Source organism: Bos grunniens, chromosome 20 (genome assembly GCF_055505025.1).
Source record: "Bos grunniens cultivar Pamir isolate PY7600 chromosome 20, Bosgru_T2T1.0, whole genome shotgun sequence".
NCBI classification, from domain to species: domain Eukaryota; kingdom Metazoa; phylum Chordata; class Mammalia; order Artiodactyla; family Bovidae; genus Bos; species Bos grunniens.
Window position 1 is genome coordinate 39166821 of NC_141184.1, and position 25733 is coordinate 39192553.

Here is a 25733-nt window from a genome sequence, read left to right on the forward strand (position 1 = left end):
GGATAAAGAAGATATAGTGTATACGTGTGTTTAGTTCAGTTCAATTGCTCAGTCGTGTCCGACTCTTTGCGACCCCATGAATCACAACACATCAGGCCTCCCTGTCCATCACCAACTCCCGGAGTTCACTCAGACTCACGTCCACCGAGTCAGCAATGCCATCCAGACATCTCATCTTCTGTTGTCCTCTTCCCCTCCTGCCCCCAATCCCTCCCAGCATCAGAGTCTTTTCCAATGAGTCAACTCTTATACATAATGAAATATTACTCATCCATAAAAAAGAATGAAATATTGCCATCTGCAGAAACATCAATGGACCTAGAGATTATCATAATGAGTGAAGTAACTCAGAGAAGTATAAAATTATATGATATCACTTATATGTGGAATCTAAAAAATAATACAAATGGGGAAGGGACAGGGTAATAAATTAGGAGTATGGGATTAAGAAATACACACTATCATATATAAAATAGTTTGTATTTCTTAATCCCATACTCAACAACAAGGGTTTACTGTATACCACAGGGAATTATATTCAATATCTTATAATAACCTATTGTGGAAAAGAATCTGAAAAAGATGAATATAGATATATATACAGTTCAGTTCAGTTGCTCAGTCGTGTCCGACTCTTTGCGACCCCATGAATCGAAGCACGCCAGGCCTCCCTGTCCATCACCAACTCCCGGAGTTCACTCAGACTCACATCCATCGAGTCAGTGATGCCATCCAGCCATCTCATCCTCTGTCGTCCCCTTCTCCTCCTGCCCCCAATCCCTCCCAGCATCAGAGTCTTTTCCAATGAGTCAACTCTTGGCATGAGGTGGCCAAAGTATTGGGGCTTCAGCTTTAGCATCGTTCCTTCCAAAGAAATCCCAGGGCTGATCTCCTTCAGAATGGACTGGTTGGATCTCCTTACAGTCCAAGGGACTCTCAAGAGTCCTCTCCAATACCACAGTTCAAAAGCGTCCATTCTTTGGCGCTCAGCTTTCTTCACAGTCCAACTCTCACATCCATACATGACCACTGGAAAAACCATAGCCTTGACTAGACGGACCTTTGTTGGCAAAGTAATATATATATGTGTATATAAATATATAGCTCCCAGGCTCCTCTGCCCATGGAATTCTCCAGGCAAGAATACTGGAGTGGGTAGCCATTCCCTTCTCCAAGGGATCTTCCTGACTTAGGGATTGAATCCGGGTCTCCTGAATTGCAGGCAGATTACTAACCATCTGAGCCACCAGGGATGCCCATATATAGAATTAACAACAAAGTATTAATGTACACCTCAGGGAACTATATTCAATATCTGATAATAATTTACAAGGGAAAAGAATCTGAAAAAAATGTATATACATATACATATATATATATACACACACACACACAGATGTGTAACTGAATCACTTTACTGGACACCTGTAAGTAATAATATTATAAATCAACTATAATTTAATTTTAAAAAATGAAGTTGCAACTATTTTCCAAACAGTATTTCTCTTCTTTACTCTCAATTTAAATATACTCATCTCAATTATAGCCACAATTGCCTGTGGCTGGCTCAGCTGGTAAAGAATCTACCTGCAATGTAGGAGACCTGGGTTCAATCCCTGGGTTGGGAAATCCCCTGGAGAAGGGCAAGGCTACCCACTCCAGCATTCTGGCCTGGAGAATTCCATGGACTGTATAGTCCATGGGGTGGCAAACAGTCAGACACAACCAAGAGACTTTCACTTTCACCAGTGGCCTAATAGCTCAGTTGGTAAAGAATCTGCCTGCAATGCAGGAGACCTGGGTTTGATCCCTGGGTCGGGAATATACTCTTGAGAAGGAAATGGCAACCCACTCCAGTATTCCTGCCTGAAGAATCTCATGGACAGAGGAGCCTGGCAGGCTACAGTCCATGGGGTCGCAAGAGTCAGACACGACTTAGCGTCTAAACCACCAATAATAAAAGCTTATAATTTTATATGTACTGTAATAATATCAAGGGTACTAAAACAAAAGAAAATGTAGTGCAAATGATCCCCAACTAAAAATGGTTTGACTTAATTTTTCAACTTTACGGTTGTGTGAAAGTCATATGCATTCAGCAGAAACCATACTTCAAATTTTGATCTTTGTCCAGACTAGCGATCTGCAGTACGACATCCTCGTGACACAGGGCAGAGGCAGCCACAGCTCCATCAGCCACGCAATCATGAGGGTAAACAACCAGTACTCTTACAACCATTCTGTACCCATAGGACCATTCTGTTTCTCACTCTCAGCACAGTATTCAATAAATTACATGAGCTAATCAACACTGTATTACAAAATAAACTTTGTGGTAGATGATTTTGCCCAACTGTAGGCCAATATAAATCTCAGCACGTTGAAGGCAGGGTGGGCTAAGCTACAAAGCTCAGTAAGTTAGGTGTACTGATATACTGATGACTCAGAATATTTTCACTTTAGAATGGGTTTATTGGGATTTAACCCCACTGTAAATGGAGGAAGAACTGTATTTGGATATAAGGTTAATTTATGACATAGTGAGGGGCTTCCCAGGTGGCACTAGTGGTAAAAAACTGGCCTGCCTATGCAGGAGACATAAGAGACATGGATTAGTTCCCTGGGTCAGAAAGATCCCCTGGAGGAGGGCATGACAGCCCACTCCAGTATTCCTACCTGGAAAATTGCCATGTACCAAGGAGTCTAGCAGACTATATTCCATAGGGTCACAAAGAGTCAGACACAACTGAAGTCACTTACCAGGTACACATACATGACATAGTTATATGAGACAAGTGAAATCTTGAAGGGGCTGAGCAGGAAGTCCAAGTGCACATCCCAGGAAGTGGTTAAGTTCAGTTCAGTTCAGTCACTCAGTCGTGTCCAGCTCTTTGTGATCCCATGGACTGCAGCACGCCAGGCCTCCCTGTCCATCGCTGACTCCTGGAGCTTGCTCAAACTCATGTCCATTGAGTCCGTGATGCCATTCAACCATCTCATCTTCTGTCATCCCCTTCTCCCACATCAGGGTCTTTTCAAATGAGTCAGTTCTTCACATCAGGTGGCCAAAGGATTGGAGTTTCACCTTCAGCATCAGTCCTTCCAATGAATATTCAGGATTGATTTCCATCAGGAGGGACTGGTTGGATCTCCTTGCAGTCCAAGAGTCTCTCAAGAGTCTTCTCCAATGCCACAGTTCAAAAGTATCAATTCTTCAGAGCTCAGCTTTTTCATTTTTAAACTAATTTATTTCTCTTAATTGGAGGCTAATTACTTTATTTTTTTTATTATTTTTTAATTTTATTTTATTTTCAAACTCCACACAATTGTATTAGTTCTGCCAAACATCAAAATGAATCCATCACAGGTATACATGTGCTCCCCATCCTGAACCCTCCTCCCTCCTCCCTCCCCATACCATCCCTCTGGGTCGTCCCAGTGCACTAGCCCCAAGCATCCAGTATCGTGCATTGAACCTGGACTGGCATCTCGTTTCATACATGATATTTTACATGTTTCAATGCCATTCTCCCAAATCTTCCCACCCTCTCCCTCTCCCACAGAGTCCATAAGATTGTTCCATACATCAGCGTCACTTTTGCTGTCTCGTACACAGGGTTATTGTTATCATCTTTCTAAATTCCATATATATGCGTTAGTATACTGTATTGGTGTTTTTCCTTCTGGCTTATTGTAGTGGTTTTTCCCAGAAAAGGTAATGGCAACCCACTCCAGTACTCTTGCCTGGAAAATCCCATGGACAGAGGAGCTTGGTAGGCTGCAGTCCATGGGGTCACTAGGAGTCGGACACGACTGAGTGACTTCACTTTCACTTTTCACTTTCATGCACTGGAGAAGGAAATGGCAACCCACTCCAGTATTCTTGCCTGGAGAATCCCAGGGACGGGGGAGCCTGGTGGGCTGCCGTCTATAGGGTCACACAGAGTCAGACATAACTGAAGCGACTTAGCAGCAGCAGCAGCAGTGGTTTTTGCCATACATTGACATGAATCATCCATGGGTGTACATGTGTTCCCCATCCTGAACCTCCCTCCCCCCTCCCTCCCCATCCAGGCCCTCAGGGTCATCCCAGTGCACCAGCCCTGAGCACCCTGTCTCATACATCAAACCTGGACTGGCAATCTATTTCACATATGATAATATACATGTTTCAATGCTATTCTCTCAAATCAGCTTTCCTTATAGTCCAACTCTCACATCCATACATGGCTACTGGAAAAACCATAGCTTTGAATAGATGGATCTTTGTTGACAAAGTAATGTCTCTGCTTTTTAATATGCTGTCTAGGTTGGTCATAACTTCCCTTCCAAGGAGTAAGCATCTTTTAATTCCATGGCTGCAGTCACCATCTGCAGTGATTTTCGACCCAGAAAAATAAAGGGTGTCACTGTTTCCACTGTTTCCCCATCTATTTGCCATGAAGTGATGGGACCAGATGCCATGATTTCTGTTTTCTGAATGTTGAGTTTTAAGCCAACTTTTTCACTCTTCTTTCACTTTCATTAAGAGGCTCTTTAGTTCTTCTTCACTTTCTGCCGTAAGGGTGGTATCATCTGCATGTGTGAGGTTATTGATATTTCTCCCTGCAATCTTGATCCCAGCTTGTGCTTCTCGCAGCCCAGCATTTCTCATGATGTACTCTGCATAGAAGTTAAATAAGCAGGGTGACAATATACACCCTTGACGTACTCCTTTTCCTATTTGCAACCGTCTGTTGTTCCATGCCCAGTTCTAACTGTTGCTTCCTAACCTGCATACAGATTTCTTAAGAGGCAGGTCAGGTGGTATGGTACTCCCATCTCTTTCAGAATTTTCCACAGTTTATTGTGATCCACACAGTCAAAGGCTTTGGCATAGTCAATAAAGCAGAAATAAATGTTTTTTTCTAGAACTCTCTTGCTTTTTCCATGATCCAGTGGATGTTGGCAATTTGATCTCTGGTTCCTCTGCCTTTTCTAAATCCAGCTTGAACATCTCAAGTTCACAGTTCACGTACTGTTGAAGCCTGGCTTGAAGAATTTTGAGCATTACTTTACTAGCGTGTGAGATGAGTGCAACTGTGTTGTAGTTTGAGCATTCTTTGGCATTGCCTTTCTTTGGGATTAGAATGAAAACTGACCTTTTCCAGTCCTGTGGCCACTGCTGAGTTTTCCAAATTTGCTGGCATATTGAGTGCAGCACTTTCACAGCATCATCTTTCAGCTCAACTGGAATTCCATCACCTCTACTAGCTTTGTTCATAGTGATGCTTCCTAAGGCCCACTTGACTTCACATTCCAGGATGTCTGGCTCTAGGTGAGTGATTATCTGGGTCATGAAGATCTTTTTTGTACAGTAGCACAAGGTTTGTTTGAGCCCTCTGAGCATCTCTGGCAGGAAAGGAGGAAGTGGTTAGCCCTTCCCAAACCAAATAACCTAATCTTGGGGGAAATGTTCATGATCAGCCAAGGCAGCCGAGATCTCCCCTTCAAGCCCTTTAGAGCTCTCAGAGCTGTAGCTATCTTGACAAATAAGATGGCACAGCAAAGGAGTCATTTGCCTTTATCTCTGGGTTCAAAACCATTGGTGCAAAACCAGAAATTTTATTCAGAATGAAAAACTGCTCCTGGACCCCCAGAGAATTCCTATACCTGAGCAGTACAGAACTACAGGCATACCTCACCGAACCACCACAGAAAAGCAAACACTGCAATAAAGCAAGTCCTGAAAATTTTCTTGTTTTCCAGTGCATATAAATGTTTATACTATACTATAGTCTGTTAAGTGTGCAATAGTATTATGCCTAAAAATAATGTCAATGCCTTAATTTAAAAATACTTTGTAACAACATTGCAAAGTAACTGTACTCCAGTAAAAATTTTAAAAAATGAAAGCCACAGTGATTAAAAAAAATGCATTATTAAAACATGCTAACAATCATCTGAACCTACAGGAAGTCATAATTTTTTTTCAATAATAACATCAAAGATCACTGTCATATGTATACCTATGGCTAATTCATGTTGATGTTTGACAGAAAACAACAAAATTCTGTAAAGCAATTATCCTTCAATTAAAAAATAAATTAAAAAAAAGATCACTGATCACAGATCACCATAACAAATATAATAATAATGAAAAAGTTTGAAATATTCCAAAAATTATCAAAAAGTGACAGAAGCATGAAGTGAGCAAATTCTATTGGAAAAATAGAGCCAATACACTTGTTTTATTTAATGCAGGGCTGCCCTGAACCTTCAATTTGTAAAAAGTGCAATGTCTGTGAAATGCAATAAAGCAAAATGCAATAAAACAAGACATACACAAGTATATACAAGTAACAGCATTGTAATCTCATGTACAGGTACATACAGGCATGTCCCCTTAACCAAGGATACATGCCAAGACAGTACCAACCCTACAGATGCTATGTACAATCCCCTGGAGAAGAGAATGGCAATCCACTCCAGTGTTCTTACCTAGAAAATCCCACGGTCCAAGAAGCCTGGTGGACTACAGTCCATGGGGTCACAAAAGAGTCAGATACAACTTAGCAACTAAACAACAATACATAGGTATCTTCTTTTCTTATACATGCATATCTATGAGAAAGTTTCATTTATAAATTAGGCACAGTAAGATATTAATAATAACTAATTATAAAGTAGAACAATTATAACAGCTGCTGCTACAATTTTAACAGCATATTGTAATAAAAGTTTTGTGAATGTGATCTCTCAAAATATGTTATTATACAAATTTAATACCTTTTTCAGCTTAACTGGGCACTCATCATGCACTATGGCTGTAACTTGCAATTTGAGATGCAGCAAGGAAACTAGTACAAATTTCTTTTTTCCTTCTTCACAGTTTCAGGCTGAAGACTCATTCTCACCATACATCTTAGCAATCTCAGCATACAATCATTTACTTTCCTTATTAAATCGAGAATATTCACCTTCACACTTTAAAGAAGTACTTCATGGCTTCTCCTTGGCATATCTGAATTACCAGCATCACTACTCTTGCATCTGGGGGCCATTATTAAGTAAAATAAGTGTTCCTTGAACACAGTCACTGTGATCTGGCAACACTGATGATCATGGATCTGATTATGGAGTAAGTAAGAAACTAACCAGTGGACATGCTGGACAAAAGGATGATTCTTGTCCAGGGCAGGACAGAGCAGGAAGGCGTGAGATTTCATCATGCTACTCAAAATAGCCCATAATTGAAAACTCATGAATTGTTTATTTCTGGAATTTTCCATTTAATATTTCCAGATCAAGGTTGATGCCACATATCTCAAACCATGTAAAGCAAAACCATGGATAAGGTGGGGACTGTTGTACATATGTACACATGCTGTACATATGTTGTACATATGACCACTATTTATTAGTCTTCTACATGAAGTGGGGCTGCCCTTGGGAGTTGTCTAAATCCCCACCTTGTCCTGAGGAAATGAAAATGACTAATACAGCACACCTATTTTTCCCTTGACTCTGTGATTTAACTACCTGAAATAAAGTTTACTGTGAAACATTTGCTCATCCAGGTTTGTAATTCGTATGTTAAAGTCTTCCAAAAATCAGAGGAACATCTGTGATGTTCCCGCTTTTCTAATCAACCCATATCAAAGCACTGATTCATTTCAGTGCTCCTAAAGGAGGGTTTATCTCATCAACATTTAATAGTCAATACTCATAGCAAAGTAAGTGGTACCTCAGGCCAACAAGTCTTAGTGGTCATTAAAAGCAAACAAATTTAAAAAAAAAACAGACAATTAGAAGTCCTGAGCTTTGGAAGACTTCCAATTCAGGCAGAACTTCTAAAGATGGAGTCTTTTTCTAAAGAAGAAAATAGTCATTACTTCCTTATTTTAAAAAAATGAAGTAGAACTGATTTCCAATGTTGTGTTAGTTTCAAGGTATGGAGCAAAGTGATTTGGCTATATATTCATATACATTCTTTTTCAGTTTCTTTTCCATTACAGGGTATTTTACAAGATGTTGAATATAGTTCCCTGTGCTATACAGTAGGTCCTTGCTGCTTATCTATTTTATAAATATATACAGTTGTGTGTATCTGTTAAACCCAAACTCATAATTTATCCTCCCCATCTCCTTTCCCCTTTGGTAACCAAAAGTTTGTGTTCTATGGCTGTGAGTCTGTTTCTCTTTTGGAAATAAGTTCTTTTGTATCATTTTTTTAGATTGAACATATTGGTGATAACCATTACTTCTAATTCCATGCTCTCTCCCTTTACCCCACAACTCACACATGTTTGGTTCTCAAATAAAGACATACTAAGCTGTCCTCCTCGTTTATCTGATTCTAATTATCAAAACAAAGCCCTCATCCCTATAAACTTTAAACATCTCTAATTAAGATAATCAACTGCAAAAAAAAAAGAAAAAAGATAATCAACTGCCAATCAAGGTGTACCCAGTGCCTTCTTTGACTTCAATGAAGTAGGTTATCAGTACTTACTCTGCATCAAAAATTTAGATTAATCTGTACTACTCCCTGTGCTTCTCAGGTGGTGCCAGTCGTAAAAAACCTGCCTGCCAATGAAGGAGATGTAAGACATATGGGTTCGATCCCTATGTTGCTAAGATCTCCTGCAGAAGGGAATGGCAACCTACTCCAGTATTCTCACCTGGATAAACTCCAGTATTCTTGCCTGGAGAATCCCATGAACAGAGGAACCTGGTGGACTACAGTCCATGGGGTCACAAAGAGTCAGACATGACTGAAGCATCTTAGCATACATGCATACACTCCTTAGAAGCACTGAGTTATCAGGAAAATTCAACCAAGTATAGATAATCAAAAGTATTTTTAATAAACATTAAGTAAGTTCAAAGGGCACAGGATGTGTTTCAGAAATAACAAGTGACCATGAACAAGTTACTTCCCTATTTACAGAGGGTTTCCCCTGTTAAATGAAGGAACTGGAACATATGGTCTCTATAATCCCATCCAGCTTCAAGTCTCAATGACTCTGAGACTATAGGCTAAGCATAAATAGTAGGAAACAGAAAACTACTCTAGGGATTTCCCTGCGGTCCAGTGGTTAAGACTCCTCACTTCCACTGCAGGGGGCACGGGACTGATCTCTGGTTGGGGAACTAAGATCCTGTATGCTCCATGGTGCAACTAAAAAATTAAAAAAAAAAAAAAAGAAAATAGAAAACTACTCTAAGTAAAAGGATTGGCCTGTAATATACATCAGAGATAATAAACACATATCAGTACACAAAGACAGGCTAACCATCTCCACAGGAATTCAGAAAGGGACAAAATCAATGAAGGCTAGAGCTGTTTTCTAACTGGATATGGCTTCTGTAAGATGGAAAAGATGTGGATACCCAGAGAAGTGGACAGGCTTCCAAGCAAAAATAACAGCATAAAGTCAGCAAAGAAAAAAATGAGCAAGAAACAACTGATAGAACTGGACATGGAACAATGGACTGGTTCCAAATTGGGAAAGGAATACATTAAGGCTCCATACTATCACCCTACTTATTTAACTTATATGCAGAGTACATCATGCGCCATGCTGGACTGGATGAAGCACAAGGGGGAATCAAGACTGTTGGGAGAAATATCAACAACCTCAAATATGTAGATGATACCACGCTAACAGCAGAAAGAGAAGAGTATCTAAAGAGCCTCTGATGAAGGTGAAACAGGAGAGTGAAAAAGCAGGCTTAAGACTGAACATTCAAAAAACGAAGATCATGGCATCTGGTCTTATCACTTCATGGCAAACAGATGAGGAAAAATGCAGTGACAGACTTTATTTTCTTGGGTTCCAAAATCACTGTGGACAGTGACTGCACCCGTGAAATTAAAAGATGCTTTCTCCTTGGAAGAAAAGCTATTACAAACCTAGATAGTGTACTAAAATGCAGAGACATTACTTTGCAACAAAGGTCTGTATAGTCAAAACTATGGTTTTTCCAGTAGTCATGTACAGATGGGAGAGTTGGACCACAAAGAAAGCTGAGCACCAAAGAACTGATGCTTTCGAACTGTGGTGTTGGAGAAGACTCTTGAGAGCTCCTTGGACAGCAAGGAGATGACACCAGTCAATGCTAAAGGAAATCAACCCTGAATATTCATTGGAAGGTCTAATGCTGAAGTTGGAACTCCAATACTTTGGCTACCGGATGTGACGAGCCAACTCACTGGAAAAGACCCTGATGCTAAAAAAGATCGAGGGCAGGAGAAGGAGGCAACAGAAGTTGAGAAGGTTGGATGGCATCACTGACTCAATGGACATGACTTTGAGCAAATGCTGGGAGACAGTGAAGGGAAGCCTGCCTTGCTGCAGTCCATGGAGTTATAAAGAGTCAGACATGGCTGAGTGACTGAACAACAACAACAACGACGTAGATTAGTTTTGTTGCCTAAATAATCTACGCTATTTCTTCTAAATTGCATTTATGATAATACACTAAACTGCCAAATTAATTAATTTCTTTAATTTTTAAGATCTTTGAAGTCTTTGTTAGAAGAGCTGATAATTTACTATTGTGAATTAAAATGTCCTTTCCCTTGATAACTAAATATATCTTAATATGAAGGCCATTAATCATTAAGATTTTATGGGTCACTGCTGACCATTTTGATATGCAAGCCTACTGTCTTAATGCTGGCTGCATACCCTCCTCTTTCTACCAAGACCAGCAACATTTTTAATGACTGATTATATTCTTCATGTATCTTCTATGGTAAGGTCATAACCAAAATAAAAGAAACAGATTTCAAATCGATGTCCATCTGCCTTTATAAATAAAGATCTACAATAAGGTACAACATACAACCTCTAAGTTTTAAAATGAAAGGGGGCTTTGCTGGTGGATCAGTGGTAAAGAACCTGCTTGCCAATGCAGGAGACATGGGTTCAATCCCTGATCCAGGAAGATCCCATACACCTTGGAGCAACTAAGCCTGTGCTTGTCAACTCTGAGCCTGTGCTCTAGAGTCCAGGAGCCACACTACTAGTAGAAGCCCACAGGCCCTAGAGCCCATGCTCCACAACTGGAGAGGAGCCCCACCTCGCCATAACTACAGAAAAGCCCGTGCACCAGTAAAGACCCAGCACAGCCAAAAACAAAATAAATAACTAAATAAACTTTAAAAAGAAGGGCTCAGTTTGAACATTTTTTTCTTGTGGCATCTCGGTTCCCTGACAAGGGAGCAAACCTGTGTCCCCTGCAGTGGCACCATGGAGTCTTAAACATTGGAATGATAAAACTATCTTCTGATCCTTAAGCTTACTGCTCCTGTCAGTGAAGAAATATTTCACTTCACTGATAGACTTCATTTCAATATTATGAAGGGTTATCATTTCTTTCAAGTCAATTGTTTTAAAAACACACACTTACCCAGCATTGTTGCTGACTGCAGTTAGCCCTTTTACTCCAGTCTTTAGCAAAGCTCCTATAAGATTCTCTGGAATTCCACATAACCCAAAACCTATAATGGGCCAAGAAGATAAATAATTTTATGTAAAGGGTAATTTTCTTCCAAGGAAATGTATCTGTTACTCTTTTCTTAAAAAAGAAAAACGTACCAGCACATTATTAGACCCACTATGCAAAAGCACAGATACATCTCAGCAACTTAAAAAGTGGTCATAGACAGTAAAAAGATCAACAGTTGCCAGGAATTTGAGGGGTGGGGGGGGGAGATGAATACACAGAGTACAGAAGTTTTCATGAGCAGTGAAATACTTTGTATGACATTATAATGATATGTATATATGTCATTATACTTTGGTCCAAACTCATAGTATGCACAACACTATTTACTTCATTAAAGTGAACCCTAAGGTGAACTGTGGATGTTGGTGATTCTGTCAATGCAATTCATTCTTGGTTGAAAAAAAAAAAAAAAAAGTACCACTCTGTTGATAATGGCTATGCATGTATGGGGAAGGAGTATATGGGGAATTTCTGTACCTTCCTGTCAATTTTATTATAAACCTAAAACTGCTTTGAGAAAAAGTTTCCAAAAAGAAAAAAATTAACACTCAGGATAGACATTTTTGAAAACTTTTGTTTCACTTATATATGTATACATATTACATACATGTGTGTTTGTTGGATTGTGATGTAAAATGTGTTTTTAGATCAAAAAAGTTTGCAAGTCACTTTACTAAAGTTCTACTGGCAAAACAAAGCAAAAATAAACCTCAAAAAAATGAAATAAAATAAATGGCCATATAGCTATCTCCAAATGTTTTACATCATTATATAGCATCAGACATCACTGCCAAGTCCTTGATTCATAAGTATAAAGCCAAGTGCAATGTGTTAATACAGCCACCTACACATTGCTCTTCTTGCACTTAACTACATATTTGTTATTTTCCCACTTTAAAATTGAACCTTTACACAGTTACTTTTTCAAGCATGTTTGTTTTACATTCCTGGGTAGATTCTACAGATCTAGAAGCCTAAGCCAATGACTTTCATTTCTTTTACACAATTCCTCAAAACGGTATTAGGTCTAAAATTCAATGACTGCTGAGTTGAATGAATGAATGAAGAGCAGCCCTAAAAATAACCCTTGATTTTTATGACCAAGGCCTAGAAATCCAAAGAAACGTATAAGAATCAGGCAACAAGTTTAATGAGTGTGAGACAGGGGTGGTAAAAGACATTCTAAACAAAAGAAGCAATAGAACTTGAGAGGCTCACTAACAGATAGATGTGGATGTGCTCTCTAGCTTCCAAAATGAGGAGGAACAAAAGGAATGGCCAGTGTGGGCTGCTAAGATACATGCAAACTTTTTTTTTTATGCAAACGTTTTAAGGTAAGCAGAATTCCCAAGTATCTAGGGATTTTTCAAAGCTACTAATAAGATATCCCCATTTAAGGTGTCAGCTTTTCAAATAATATAGGAAAAGAAATAGAAAAGGAAAGAAAAGGTCAGCTATAAAGTGCTAAACCTTGCTAAACTTTCAGAAAGGGGACACTATAATAAAAAATAGATAATATGTAATAAATAAAATAAGATAAAGAATTGATAACTAAACAATAAAATAACTGGCATTTCTAATAACTGGCATTTATTAACAAAGTAATAAAATAATTAGCCTTTTTAATCACCTCACCATTGTGATTTCCCTGCTTTGCGAAAATCAAAAGGAAAACAATACTATTACTCACCACCAACCAGTATTGTTGCACCATCAGGAATGTCTTTTACCGCTTCCACTGGGTCTGTATAAAATTTGGTATGGTGACGTGTGCTAGTTGAAAAGTAGCAAATACATCCCTAAAATATTAAAAAACATCTTTAAGTGAACAAGCATTTGTAAACTTGTGTTTACTTTGCATGTATACGAATATATTCAATTATTATATATACAAGGATAATTCTACTAGCTTGTCTTAGAAAGAGTGGGGCTGTAAGTAGTTCATCTTAAGAGTAGGATGGACAGAGACTTCCCTGATGGTCTAGCGGTTAAGACTCCAGTCAGGCTCCCAAGGCAGAGGACTCAGGTGAAATCCCTGCTTAGGGAACTGTATCCACATGCTGAAACTAGAGTTCACATGCCACAGCTAAAGATCCTGCATGCCACTATTCACAATAGGCACAACATGTTAGCAACCTAGATGCCCATCGACAGGTGAACAGATAAAGAAGTTGTGGTACATATACAGAATGGAATATTACTCAGCCATAAAAGGAACAAAATGGGGTCATTTGTAGTGATGTGAATGAACCTAGAGTCTGTCATACACAGTGAAAGAAGTCAGAAAGAGAAAAACAAATATTAACGTATAGATATGGAATCTAGAAAAATGAACCTATCTGCAAGGTAGGAATAGAGACACAGATACAAAGAACAGACTTGGGCACACAGAAGGGAAAAACGAAGGCAGAACAAACAGAGAGTAGCACCGACATATATATGCTACCATGTGTAAAACACAGCTAGTGAGAAGCTGCTGTAAAACACAGAGAGCTCAGCGTGGTGCTCTGTGATGACCTGGAGGGGTGGGGTGGGGGCGGGGAGGGAAGCTCAAGAAGGAGGGGATATATGTTATGTATACTTATAGCTGATTCACTTTGCTGTACAGCAGAATCTAACACAACATTGAAAAGTAATTATCCTCCAATTTTAAAAAATCCTATGGTAAACCATAATGGAAAAGAATATTTAAAAAAATGTATATGCATATATGTGTGTGTGTGTGTGTGTGTGTAAATGAATTACTTTACTGTATGACAGGAATTAATACACTACAAATCAAACATACTTCAGTAAAAATAAATAAGGGAAAAAAAAGATATTGTGTGTGGCCACTAAGACCCAGAGTAGCCAAGTCAATAAATAAATATTTAACAACAACCAAAAAAAAAGAGTAGGGTGGACATACTCTATTCACAAATTACCACCAGAATCCCTTTATGATCCATATCTTCTATTACATAAGGAAAACTTTGTGTCATTTGGGGCCCCTTCAAAGAGTAAAAGAAAGTAGATACTGTGTATTATGGGACTCAAATTCACAGTATCAGTGTCAATATCGATTTTTGATAGCAATACAACTAACAAATATTTCCTGAGAACCCATATGTGCCAAATACTCTGCTATTTATTCCAACCTAGTAAGTATTAAGATACAACTGCTGCTCTCAATATTATAAATACTACAGATTTGGCCTTGATCCAATCTTGGGTATCAAAGAATACCTCTGGAAAGGACAAGAACAGCACACAAAAAACTCATTCCCTTCTGGAGCCTAGAGTTTATGGATGCCAGAGAAAAACAGCAAACTCTTAACTCCAAGAGGGGCGCGGCCAGTCTCATCACAGTGTACTATCTGGTGCAAGTCAGGCTATCTGGCGCGCATTCACCATCAGTTTTAAACTGTTTTCCCTCTTTACACTTCACTCACAGTATGAACAGGAAAAATGATACAGTCGATTGAGTTGCAATCAATCACTCATACTTAACATCATCTCTCCTTTATTCTCACTATGTAGTCAACCTAAAAAAAGAGGGATTCCCCAGTGGCTGAGGGGTAAAGAATCTGCCGGCCAAGCAGGAAATAGAGAAGATGTGGGTTCGATCCCTGGGTTGGGAAGAACCCCCTGGAGGAGGAAATGGCAACCCACTCCAGTAGTCTTGCCTGAAAAATCCCATAGACAGAGGAGCCTGGTGGGCTACAGTCCATGGAATCGCAAAGAGTCAGACACAACTGAGCACGCACACATAAAAAGAGAGGGGGTAGAGAGAATGACACCTGACTCCTGAGACACTGTCCCTTAACCCGTCCATCGATGTTGTAAGCTCACACCCATGCCTATCAGAGCCTCCCAGACAGAGAACCCCAGGGGATCAAAGCAAAAGCATAAATGAGTGCTCTCATTTTTTTCTCCCTCCAAAATCTCCTTTCATAAAAAGTATCAGTTCAGTAAAGTTCAGTTCAGCCACTCAGTCGTGTCTGACTCTGCGACCCCATGGACTGCAGCATGCCAGGCCTCCCTGTCCATCACCAACTCCCAAAGTTTACTCAAACTCATGTCCACTAAGTCAATGATGCCATCTAACCATCTCATCCTCTGTCATCCCCTTCTCCAGCATCAGGGTCTTTTCAAATGAGTCAGTTCTTCGAATCAGGTGGCCAAAGTATTGGAGTTTCGGCATCATCATCAGTCCTTCCAATGAATATTCAGGACTGATCTCCTTTAGGATGGACTGGTTGGATCTCCTTGCAGTCCAAGGGACTCTCAAGAGTCTTCTCCAACACCACAGTTCAAAAGCATCAATTCTTCGGCGCTCAGCTTTCTGTATAGGCCAACTCTCACATCCATACATGACTACTGGAAAAACCATAGCTTTGACTGCTGCTGCTGTTAAGTCGCTTCAGTAGTGTCCGACTCTGTGCAACCCCAGAGACGGCAGCTCCACCATCCCTGGGATTCTCCAGGCAAGAACACTGGAGTGGGTTGCCATATTCTTCTCCAATGCATGAAAGTGAAAAGTGAAAGTGAAGTCGCTCAGTAAGTGTCCGACTCTTTGTGACCCCATGGACTGCCCCCTACCAGGCTCCTCCGTCCATGGGATTTTCCAGGCAAGAGTACTGGAGTGGGTTGCTATTGCCTTCGGACCTTTGTTGGCAAAGTAATGTCTCTGCTTTTTAATATTCTGTCTGCTGCTGCTACTGCTGCTGCTACTGCTGCTGCTAAGTCGCTTCAGTTGTGTCCGACTCTGTGCGACCCCATGGACTGCAGCCTACCAGGCTTCTCCGTCCATGGGATTCTCCAGGCAAGAACACTGGAGTGGGTTGCTATTCTGTCTAGGTTGGTCATAAAAAGTGTCAATTAATACAAAAGGTAGAGAAGGAAATGGCAACCCACTCCAGAGTTCTTGCATAGAGAATTCCATGGACAGAGGAGTCTGGTGGGTAAGACCCCCTGGGGTCGCAAAGAGTAGGACACAACTGAACAACTAACACACAACACAAAAGGAGATTAAGAAACTATACTGAAAGTCCAATGAGATCTGCAAAGGTATAGGTGCTAAATGACCTTTGTTCTTTTAAATTGCAACCTTGGTCAAGGTCAGATGAGGAAGAGTGGTTTACCGTGGCACACTGCCCACACAAAGGGAAATAAGCAGAGGTGGGGATAGGAAGGAAAGAGCTTGAACCACCAACAGCGGTCTCCTCTGTCCTATACTCAAGTAGCAGGGATTTACTTGATTCTGTTTTAACACACACATATATATGAAAATATGTTTTTAATCTTAGAACTTAAAACTTTGATAGCCTAACGAGGCCAACATATATATCATAAAATGAAACTGAGGATATCTCCTAGAAAACAGGGGCTTCCCAGGTGGTACAGTGGAGACACAAGAGATGGGGATTTGATCCCTGGGTTGGGAAGATGCCCCTGAGAAGGAAATGACAACCCATTCCAGTATTCTTGCCTGGGACATCTTAAGGACAGTCTGGCAGGCTACAGTCCATAGGGTGGCAAAGAGTCAGACACAACTGAGCACACATGCACGCCTAAAAAACAAAGAAGAGAAAAATACACACATATCTAATCCAATCAACTCATTTTACAAGTGAAGTTTCTGAAGATATAAGGATCTTGTAATTTACTACACAGTGTTAAAGCAAGACCAGTTCCCAGGTTTAGCCTTCTATCACTGGGGCCCTCTACCACAATATGTTCCTCTCTGTCCTTTTCAAAAATCCTCAGTCTTACACTACTTCTATTTTATTACTTATGTACAACAAACCTTTATGAGTGTCTTATTTTTTCATGAAGAACTCTTGTTGTCCTTATTTTCAGTGAAAGGTAAAGAGGGCCTTAGTAGGAAGAGGAAGAAAGTTAAAAAATTTGGGGGGGTAAAACTGCTGAAGACTGGAAATTCTCTCAATATGACCGTACACTCTAGTAATCTAACACAATTATCTATTAATGTTTCCAAACTTATAGCTCCTCTGACATTTTTTACTGTAGTTAAAATTGGTTGTTGTTGTTCAGTAGTGTCCAGCTCTTTGCGATCTCATGGACTACAGCATGCCAGGCTCCCTGTCCTTCAATATCTCCCGGAGTTTGCTCAAACTCATGTCCAGTCCATTGAGTCGATGACACGATCCAAACATCTCATCCTCTGTTGCCCTGTTCTCCTCCTGCCCTCAATCTTTTCCAGCATCAGGGTCTTTTACAACGAGTTGGTTTTTTGCATCGGATGGCCAAAGTACTGGAGCTTCAGTTTCAGGATCAGTCCTTCCAATGAGTATTCAGGATTGACTTCCCTTAGGATTGACTTCGTTTGATCACCCTGCTGTCCAAGGGACTCTCGAGAGTCTTCTCAATCACCACAATTCAAATGGCAAGCCACTCCAGTATTCTTGCTGGAAGAACCCCGTGAACAGTATCATTCATTACAAATAGTCATAAATTACTGAGAAGCGGACTTACCTGGTGGTCCAGGGGTTAAGACTGAGCTCCCAGTACAGGGGGCCCAAGTTTGAACCCTGGTCAGGCAACTAGATCCAACCTGCCACAACTAAAAGTTCGCATGCTGTGATGAAGATCAAAAGTCCCAAGTGCCACAACTAAGACCCACAGCAACCAAATACATATGTAAATCTTTTTTTTAATTACTGAGACTCTTGTGCCACATCTCTCCCCAAAACAACTTCAGAAGTATTTTAGAAAAAACCCAAGTGAAGCTTAAAAGCAATAAACTAATTCGTATTTTCAGAGAATGTGAGAAGGACTCAAGATAATAAAGAATTTACAGGTACTCAGCATTGGTCTGTTCATTTTGCATATGTTCAGTTAACAATATTTGTTGATATGTATTATCTATTTATTATAACAACATTTGATATCTATTGACTGAGAAAGAGTGGCATAATGGGCCACACTCTATTAATCTCAGTCTAAAATATCCTTGTTTCAAATGCCAGTAGAAGTATTAACTGGAGAAAATTACTTAACTTCTGAGCCTCTTTTTTTGGCGGGTGGAGGGGGGTGGCAGTGACATTAAGTTTACAAAAGTGAAAGTCGCTCAGTCATGTCCAACTCTTCGTGACCCCATGGACTATACAATCCATGGAATTCTCCAGGCCAAAATACTGGAAAGGGTAGCCTTTCCCTTCTCCAAGAGATCTTCCCAACCCACGGATCAAACCCAGGTCTCCAGCATTGCAGGTGGATTCTTTACCAGTTGAGCCACAAGGGAAGCCCAAGAATATTGGAGTGGGTAGCCTATCCCTTCTCCACCGGATCTTCCCAACCCAGGAATCGAACCAGGGTCTCCTGCATTGCAGGTGGATTCTTTACCAACCAAGCTATCAGGGTTTACAAAAAGATGATCTTTTTTTTTTTAATTCCTGTCAATGATTTCCATATAATTAGACATGTAATTGTATCACATAAGACACTCTTAATTTTTTTTTTAAAAAAAGCCTGATACAAACGATGATAACTGTTTCCCAGGGATATAGTACAGATCAAACAATTATGTATTATTATTAAGCTAAGAAGCACTTAGCCCTGAGCCTGGATTACAGAAGATACCCAGGGGATATGATCTTCACTTAGGAAATGCAACCTTTTCTCCATTCCCCACCAGGGCAGTAAGATTAACCTGACACTGATTGGGAATTTAATTTTCATTTTTAACCTCCCCACTCTACCCTCCACACATGCAAAAACAGACACATTACTGATTTTACAAAGAATTTAACATGATCCATACTATAGCCAATTAATCCAAGCAATCTTTGTTGGGGATTTTGAAAAAAAAAAAAAAAAATGAGCACCAGCTTTAAGATTACTTTAATGTAATTACTTTATTTGCAATCAAGCTGCCAGTGTAAGTATCCAAAGATTATTGGGCAAACAGCAATATGAACTGCAGGCAGTGGGACAAAGAGGAAGCACGATGCCTGAGGCCAGTTACCACAGAAAGTTTGCTGTGGATCTTCAAGGCCTGAAGTCCAGCGAACTGCCCACAACCTGGAGGCAGCACCCCTGAGAAAGTCTTGGAATCTGTTCTCTGACACACATACTCCTTGCCCACTATCCCTTCCCACATTCCCTGCTTCTGGTGGTCAAGAAACAGACACCCAACACCTTCCAAGAATTGGCAGGGAGGTGGGGAGAAATATGTTTCTAATTACCTACCTTAATTCCTATGATAACCGAATTCAAGTAGAGCTCTAAACTGCTCTACCTTCCACTATATTTTAAATATTAAAATAATGATGTGAAAAAACCCAAGCATCATCTACTACAAAAATAAGGAAATAAATAAAATAACCTTCAACTTTGCAGCAGTTACCTAAAAGAATGAAGAGTAATGAACACTGTACAGCTTTGACAGCTACTGATTCTAGGAGCATTTTTTTTTTTTCCACTGAGATCTTCCTTTACATTAACATAATATATTTTGTTTTGTTTTTCCACCCTCCTACCTTCTGCAAAATTCCATCTCATTGTTGCCACTAGTTTCTGCTAACACTATTGAGGGAAAGAAATAATAGTGATTCAGTACATAATGAAGCTAAGAAATAAAATTCTTACAGTGCAAAATTGTTTTCTACTAAATCTAGTTCTTTTAAAATCTTCTCCCTCTTCCCACTTTGTTCTTATCTTCAAATTCTTACACTGAATCTTTGAGATCAGATTCTACTGTGGAGCCTATGTTTTATCTCATGACTTCCCAATCCAGAACTCCTTCCTTTCTAACCACTTCTACCACTAATTCTTTCACCTAGATTTCTTTTTTCTGTCATTCAACACTCCAGAACTTAGTGAAATGAAAATGCACTTCATTTTGAAGACATCTGAGGGAAAATTCACAAACCACACTTTTTTTATTTTTAAACAAATTTTATCTTAATGATAGGAACTATACAACTACATGCTCTCTCCCTTGTTACCCTATAGTTAGTTAAATATATCAGGACACAGAAAGATTGACATTGCCCAAGTCAGTCTCAAAATTGGACATATAGATATAGAAGTGGGGAGGATAGGCCATCTGGAGAGAGGTTCAGAGAACACCATTAAAAGGAAAGGGCATTAACATTTAAGTGGATATACACAGTTTTACAAGGACAGCATGGCATTACTGCCAAAAGGAAGTAGTGACATGTGCTAAAAGGCTTTAGGTATCCAGCACCGGACCAGCCTTGACCAAAGATGGACACTATCATGAATAATTAATCACTAACTTATGACACAAATGAATCACAAGGAGCTCACAGGACTTGCTGACATGGGCCAGTGCTCTGCAGCAACAGCATACTTTGTTTTTTAGGGAATGTACATATTTTATTCCAATTTGGAGGGATGCCCTGAAGCACTCTGAAGGATCATAGATGAATAAGCAATGAATTCTGCCTAGCAGATCAGAAAGTGTAAAAGTGTGCCAAGACTTAAAAAAAAATAATGAGGGTGGGGATTCCAGAAAGGGGGAGCTGCCTGAGCAAAGGTACCAAGATGTGGCTGCTGCTGCTAAGTCACTTCAGTCGTGTCCGACTCTGTGTGACCCCATAGACAGCAGCCCACCAGGCTCCCCCGTCCCTGGGATTCTCCAGGCAAGAACACTGGAGTGGGTTGCCATTTCCTTCTCCAATGCATGAAAGTGAAAAGTGAAAGGGAAGTCGCTCAGTCATGTCTGACTCTCAGCGACCCCATGGACTGCAGCCTACCAGGCTCCTCAGTCCACGGGATTTTCCAGGCAAGAGTACTGGAGTGGGGTGCCATCGCCTTCTCCGACCAAGATGTGGAAAGACTGTGTTTTCAAGGGCATGAAGGATCACACTGTGGAGAGAAGCTCATGAAGATCAGGCTGGTAAGGGAGTCAGGGCAATTTGCAAAAGGCCTTAAAGACAACACTAGAGAGCTTCAACTTCATCCTTCAATGAGGAAAGGACAGCAAAGTGTTTTGTTTTGTTTGAAACAGAGATGTCACAACTCTCATACAAAAACTTGAATCAGGAAAGTGGCAGGGGAACTCATTCTTTCATTCATTCCTCTATTTGTTCTAAAATACCCATTCTGGTGCCTCAGCTGGAAAAGAATCCGCCTGCAATGTGGAAGACCTGGGTTCGATCCCTGGGTTGGGAAGATCCCCTGGAGAAGAGAAAGGCTACCCATTCCAGTATTCTGACCTGGAGAATTCCAAGGACTGTATAGTCCATGGGGTCACAAAGAGTCAGAGACACTGAGCAACTTTCCCTTTCATACTTAATACTGAGACTAGAGAGTTAACGAACAAATAAACTCAGAAGCATAGTCTCTGCTCTAATGAAACTTACAAGGATAACAGCCACTAAACAACTACAAAATTATTACACATGACACTGGTAATCAACTGCAAGTTAAAGAAAGGAGCAGAGGAGAGAATGGTTCTAAATTTCCAGCTTACATTCTGGATGGATACCGGTGCTGTTACCCATAATAAAAACAAACAAGGAAGGAAAATGCCACGTTACGGCTGGTTCATTTTTGATCAGAAAGACTTGAGAAGTACTGAGTGACATGAACCAGTAAGTTGTACTGGAAGGAAGGCAGTTCAGGAGAGTCTGGGGTTGGAGATAAATCTGGAAAAGATGGTTTTCAAAGAAGAGAAATAGCTAAAGTGTTAATGGTAGTTTTAAGATTTTTATTTTCAGTAATAATTTTCTATAGTCAATGGAAAATAGTATTAAACATACCCTCCAAAACAATTATGGACTAAGGAAGATGGAAGATACCTTCGGGTAGTCTGTTTAGGTCAAAGCCAATGCCACTGGCTCTGCAAATGCAGTCCTCAGACCAGCAGCTTTACTATCTGGGAACTAATTAACGCAAAGTATTAAGCTCCTACCAGGACCTACTAAATGGGAAACTCTGGGGATGAACACAGCAATCTATTTGATAAAGCCTCCAGGTAATTCTGATGCACACTCAAGTCTGGAAGACATGTTTATCACAAACAAACAAACAAAAAAAAAAAACTACCTCATTTTACCTGTTGGTTATATTTAGTAAAAAAATCTATGTCCTCAAGGTTACTCCATAAGTTTGCCCACAGTGTTTTCTCATCCACGTAGGAAATGTGTTGAGTGTCTATTCTATGCATGGCAGTGCGTAATGCTCAGAGAGATGGAGAAAAAGGCATACAATATGGTCTGCAAATTTCATCTGGTTATGAAGATGATGTCTACACGTTCAAAAAGTTAAACAAGTATGCAAGTGTTACAGTTAACACAAGTAGGAGGTGAAGATTTAAGGGGTAAACACTAAGGGATTTAAGTGCCAAATGCTGGAGGAACACGGAGAAAGGGGAGTTGGACCTATGATCAAATCCTGAAGGAGAGATGAGATACAGGAAAATCCATAATTTGTAACTCGGCCATCTAAAAAGACGCTTGCTGGGCTTTGGGAATAGTTTAATAATACAATAAGAAAATAAGTAAATTACACTTAGGCAAATAAGTAACTAGCAGGGCTTCCCAGGTGGCCCAGGGGTAAAGAATCTGCCTGCCAATGCAGGAGACACAAGAGACGTGGGTTCGATCCCTGGGTCGGGAAGATCCCCTGGCATAGCAAATAGCAACCCACGCCAGTATTCTTGCCAAAAAAATTCCATGAACAGAGGAGCCTGGCGGGCTACAGTCCATGGGGTCGCAAAGAGTTGGACACGACTGAGCATGCACACACAAAGTGCCAAAACAAGGAATGTTATTAACCTTGGCCCAAGGAGGTCGCTGTGTCCCGATTTGCACTCGTTTCAGCGCCCACAGCAATGACAGAAGGTCGAGCTCCCTTCTAACAATGCTTTACAAATCCAAAGCTACCTGCAATTATCAAAATGCCTCCTAACAGGCATTTATGTGTAAATCTTTCCAGTTCTTAATCACCATCTAGCACTCACCTACCGGTGAGTCACAGCCCCTCTCCGTTCACCGCTCTCAGAGTGGATGCCAGTAAGATGCCACAACAATGGGGAAGAAGAGGAGTTCCTTGTGAGGAGATAAGTGTTCAAGGCACACTTTTAAGCTCAGAACTATTATTCAAAAACATCACTTTTCTTTGTCTCTTCCAAGGAAAAGGCTCCCGTGGTGACGGAAGTAGCGGAGGTAAGCTAGTCTCCTATACTCGTCACTCTGGTCCTGTCCGAGGACTCCGGATAAGAACCGCACCAGGGCGAGGGCTTACAGGCGGGGACAGGACACGCGGGGAAAAAAGACTTCACAGCCCACAATCGCAGCGCGAGGGCCTCGAGATACTACCGTTCGTGAAGAGTTTGCAGTGAGAGTGGACAACGTTTGCAAAGAACTTTGAAAACGGAAATCCCAAGGAGCCTCAGAAGAAAGGGATGCCCGCGCTCGAAGCCCGCGTCCTGGCACCGCCAGACCTCCACAGGCTACTCGGCGTGGCGAGGTAAACGCGCCGGCAAGCGCTCCAGTCCCGGTTCCGCTTCCCACCGCCAAGGTGCAGCGCAGCCCCGTAGGGAGAAGAAGGGGCGCAGCGTTCCACCCCCTTGGCGGCAAACTCGAGCCGACCCCTGGCTAGCCCAGCCCTCAGTTCCGGGCCTGTAGAGGGGCCTCCGCCCCGAGATCCCCAATTCGGAGCGCAAACCTACCCCTTGCAGCCGTCGCCCCTTGCCCTCCTTAAGCCGGCGAACCCTCCCGGTCGTTCCTGCCGCCAAAGCCCCTTCCCAAGAAACTGCCCGCGAAATGGAGACGCGAGCCAGGGCCTCTCCGCGCACTTTTGTGCCTCGTCTCGCCTCACTGGGGAAGCAGGTGCAGAACCAAATCAAGGAGGCCAGGCGGAGAAGCAGTGAGGCAAGGAGGCGTCGGCGCGCCTCGGGGCCCTGGGTACTGCGCCCAGATGCCGGCTCCCGGGCTGGAGAGGCTGGGTGTGGACAGACCAAAAAAAAAAAAAAACAAAAACGCTCAGGCTTTCGTCCGCGTTCTTCCGGGCGAGGCCTTGCTCTTCACCTGCACTTTACCTTGGACCAGACGCCCGCTGAGGAGAGGGCGGAGGCGCAGAACCGCAGGCGCGAGGAGAGGCGTGCGAGAGCTGCCATGCTGGGGTGGGCGCAGGCCGGGCCGCAGCGCGCGTGTGAGTGTGTCCACTGACGCCGCCGGGCCGCCGCGTCACGGGACGGGAGGAAAAGGAAGGCGCACGGGGGGCGGGCTGGAGGCTCGATAGCGCTGCGGTGACGTCGTGGGTCCTCTGGCGCCGGGGCTTGGCAGACGGAGCAGCGAGGATGGGAGGGGCTCGCGGGTGGGGCGGGTCGCGGGGGAAGGTCCCGGCCTGGCGGCGGTCGGATACATCACGCGGTCGGGCGTGCCTTGGTCTGCCCCGGGGCGCTCACTTGCCGCAGCAGCCGGTAGGGTGCGAGCGGTCATGAGTAACTGTCTTTGCCAAGGTCAGGGATAGGTCTTAGCCTAGTGTTCGGGCGGTGGAGCTTGTTGCTCTTTCTTATCAGTGTCTGGAACCTGTGGAGGCTGCAAAGGTGGACCCGCCTTGAGGCCCTTCCCCATCTGTGGACAACGTTCCCACGTCTAACGTTTCTCAGTCTTTTCTCCCCACACCCGCCCTCGCTTGTGTAAGAGTATTACTGTTTGCTTCTCAGAGCAAACAGCAAACTGTTTGAGAATCAGCCGGGAGCCGTCTGCCCTGAGATATGATCAGACAGGCTGCATCAAGATGGTCCCTGGTAAAGAAGGCTAGACGAGGACTGGCCCTCCGGGACCGGATGTAGGCACAACTTTTCCCCGCTTGGCATCATCCAAGTCTACCTTGTTCAGGATCTTCGGACACTGGACTCCTGGAAAACCCCGAGATTACTCACCAGATGCAAACATGCAGCTGGTAATCCCTTTGACAGATCTGAGACAAATTTCCTAACTTTACTAAGCCTGCAAATTAAAACTGTTAAATACTACTCAGAACTGTTGTAAAGATTACATGAGGTAATTCATGCAAGGCTTCTGGCTCCATTATAAACACCCAATAAATCTTAGGCATTATTCTAAGTTTATTCAAGTTGCAATGGTGCATTGATACAGCACATATATTCAATCCAAGCCGTATCTTTTAGCCAGCTAGCTCCTTGAAGACCTGAGCCAAGTCAGGTTTCTTCAAAACCATCTATGCTCTTAGTAGCTGGATGGAAGGACCAAGTGAAAAGTCCATAATCATTTTATTTGATTAAGGGCTGA

The 25733-nt window shown here is 41.7% G+C and overlaps 1 protein-coding gene across 2 annotated transcripts in view; it reads right to left on the reverse strand.

Moving 5' to 3' along the window:
* Nucleotides 1-24656, reverse strand: part of OXCT1 (3-oxoacid CoA-transferase 1) — a 163261-nt gene extending 138605 nt beyond the window's left edge. For both annotated transcript variants that reach the window (XM_086361574.1, XM_086361573.1), the window contains exons 1-3: nt 24515-24656; nt 13190-13298; nt 11401-11491 (exon numbers count right to left, since the gene is read on the reverse strand). In XM_086361574.1, the coding sequence (XP_086217700.1) occupies nt 11401-11491; nt 13190-13298; nt 24515-24592 (278 nt within the window). In that variant the 5' untranslated portion in view covers nt 24593-24656. The remainder of the gene's footprint in view (nt 1-11400; nt 11492-13189; nt 13299-24514) is intronic.
* Nucleotides 24657-25733: the final 1077 nt, after the last annotated feature.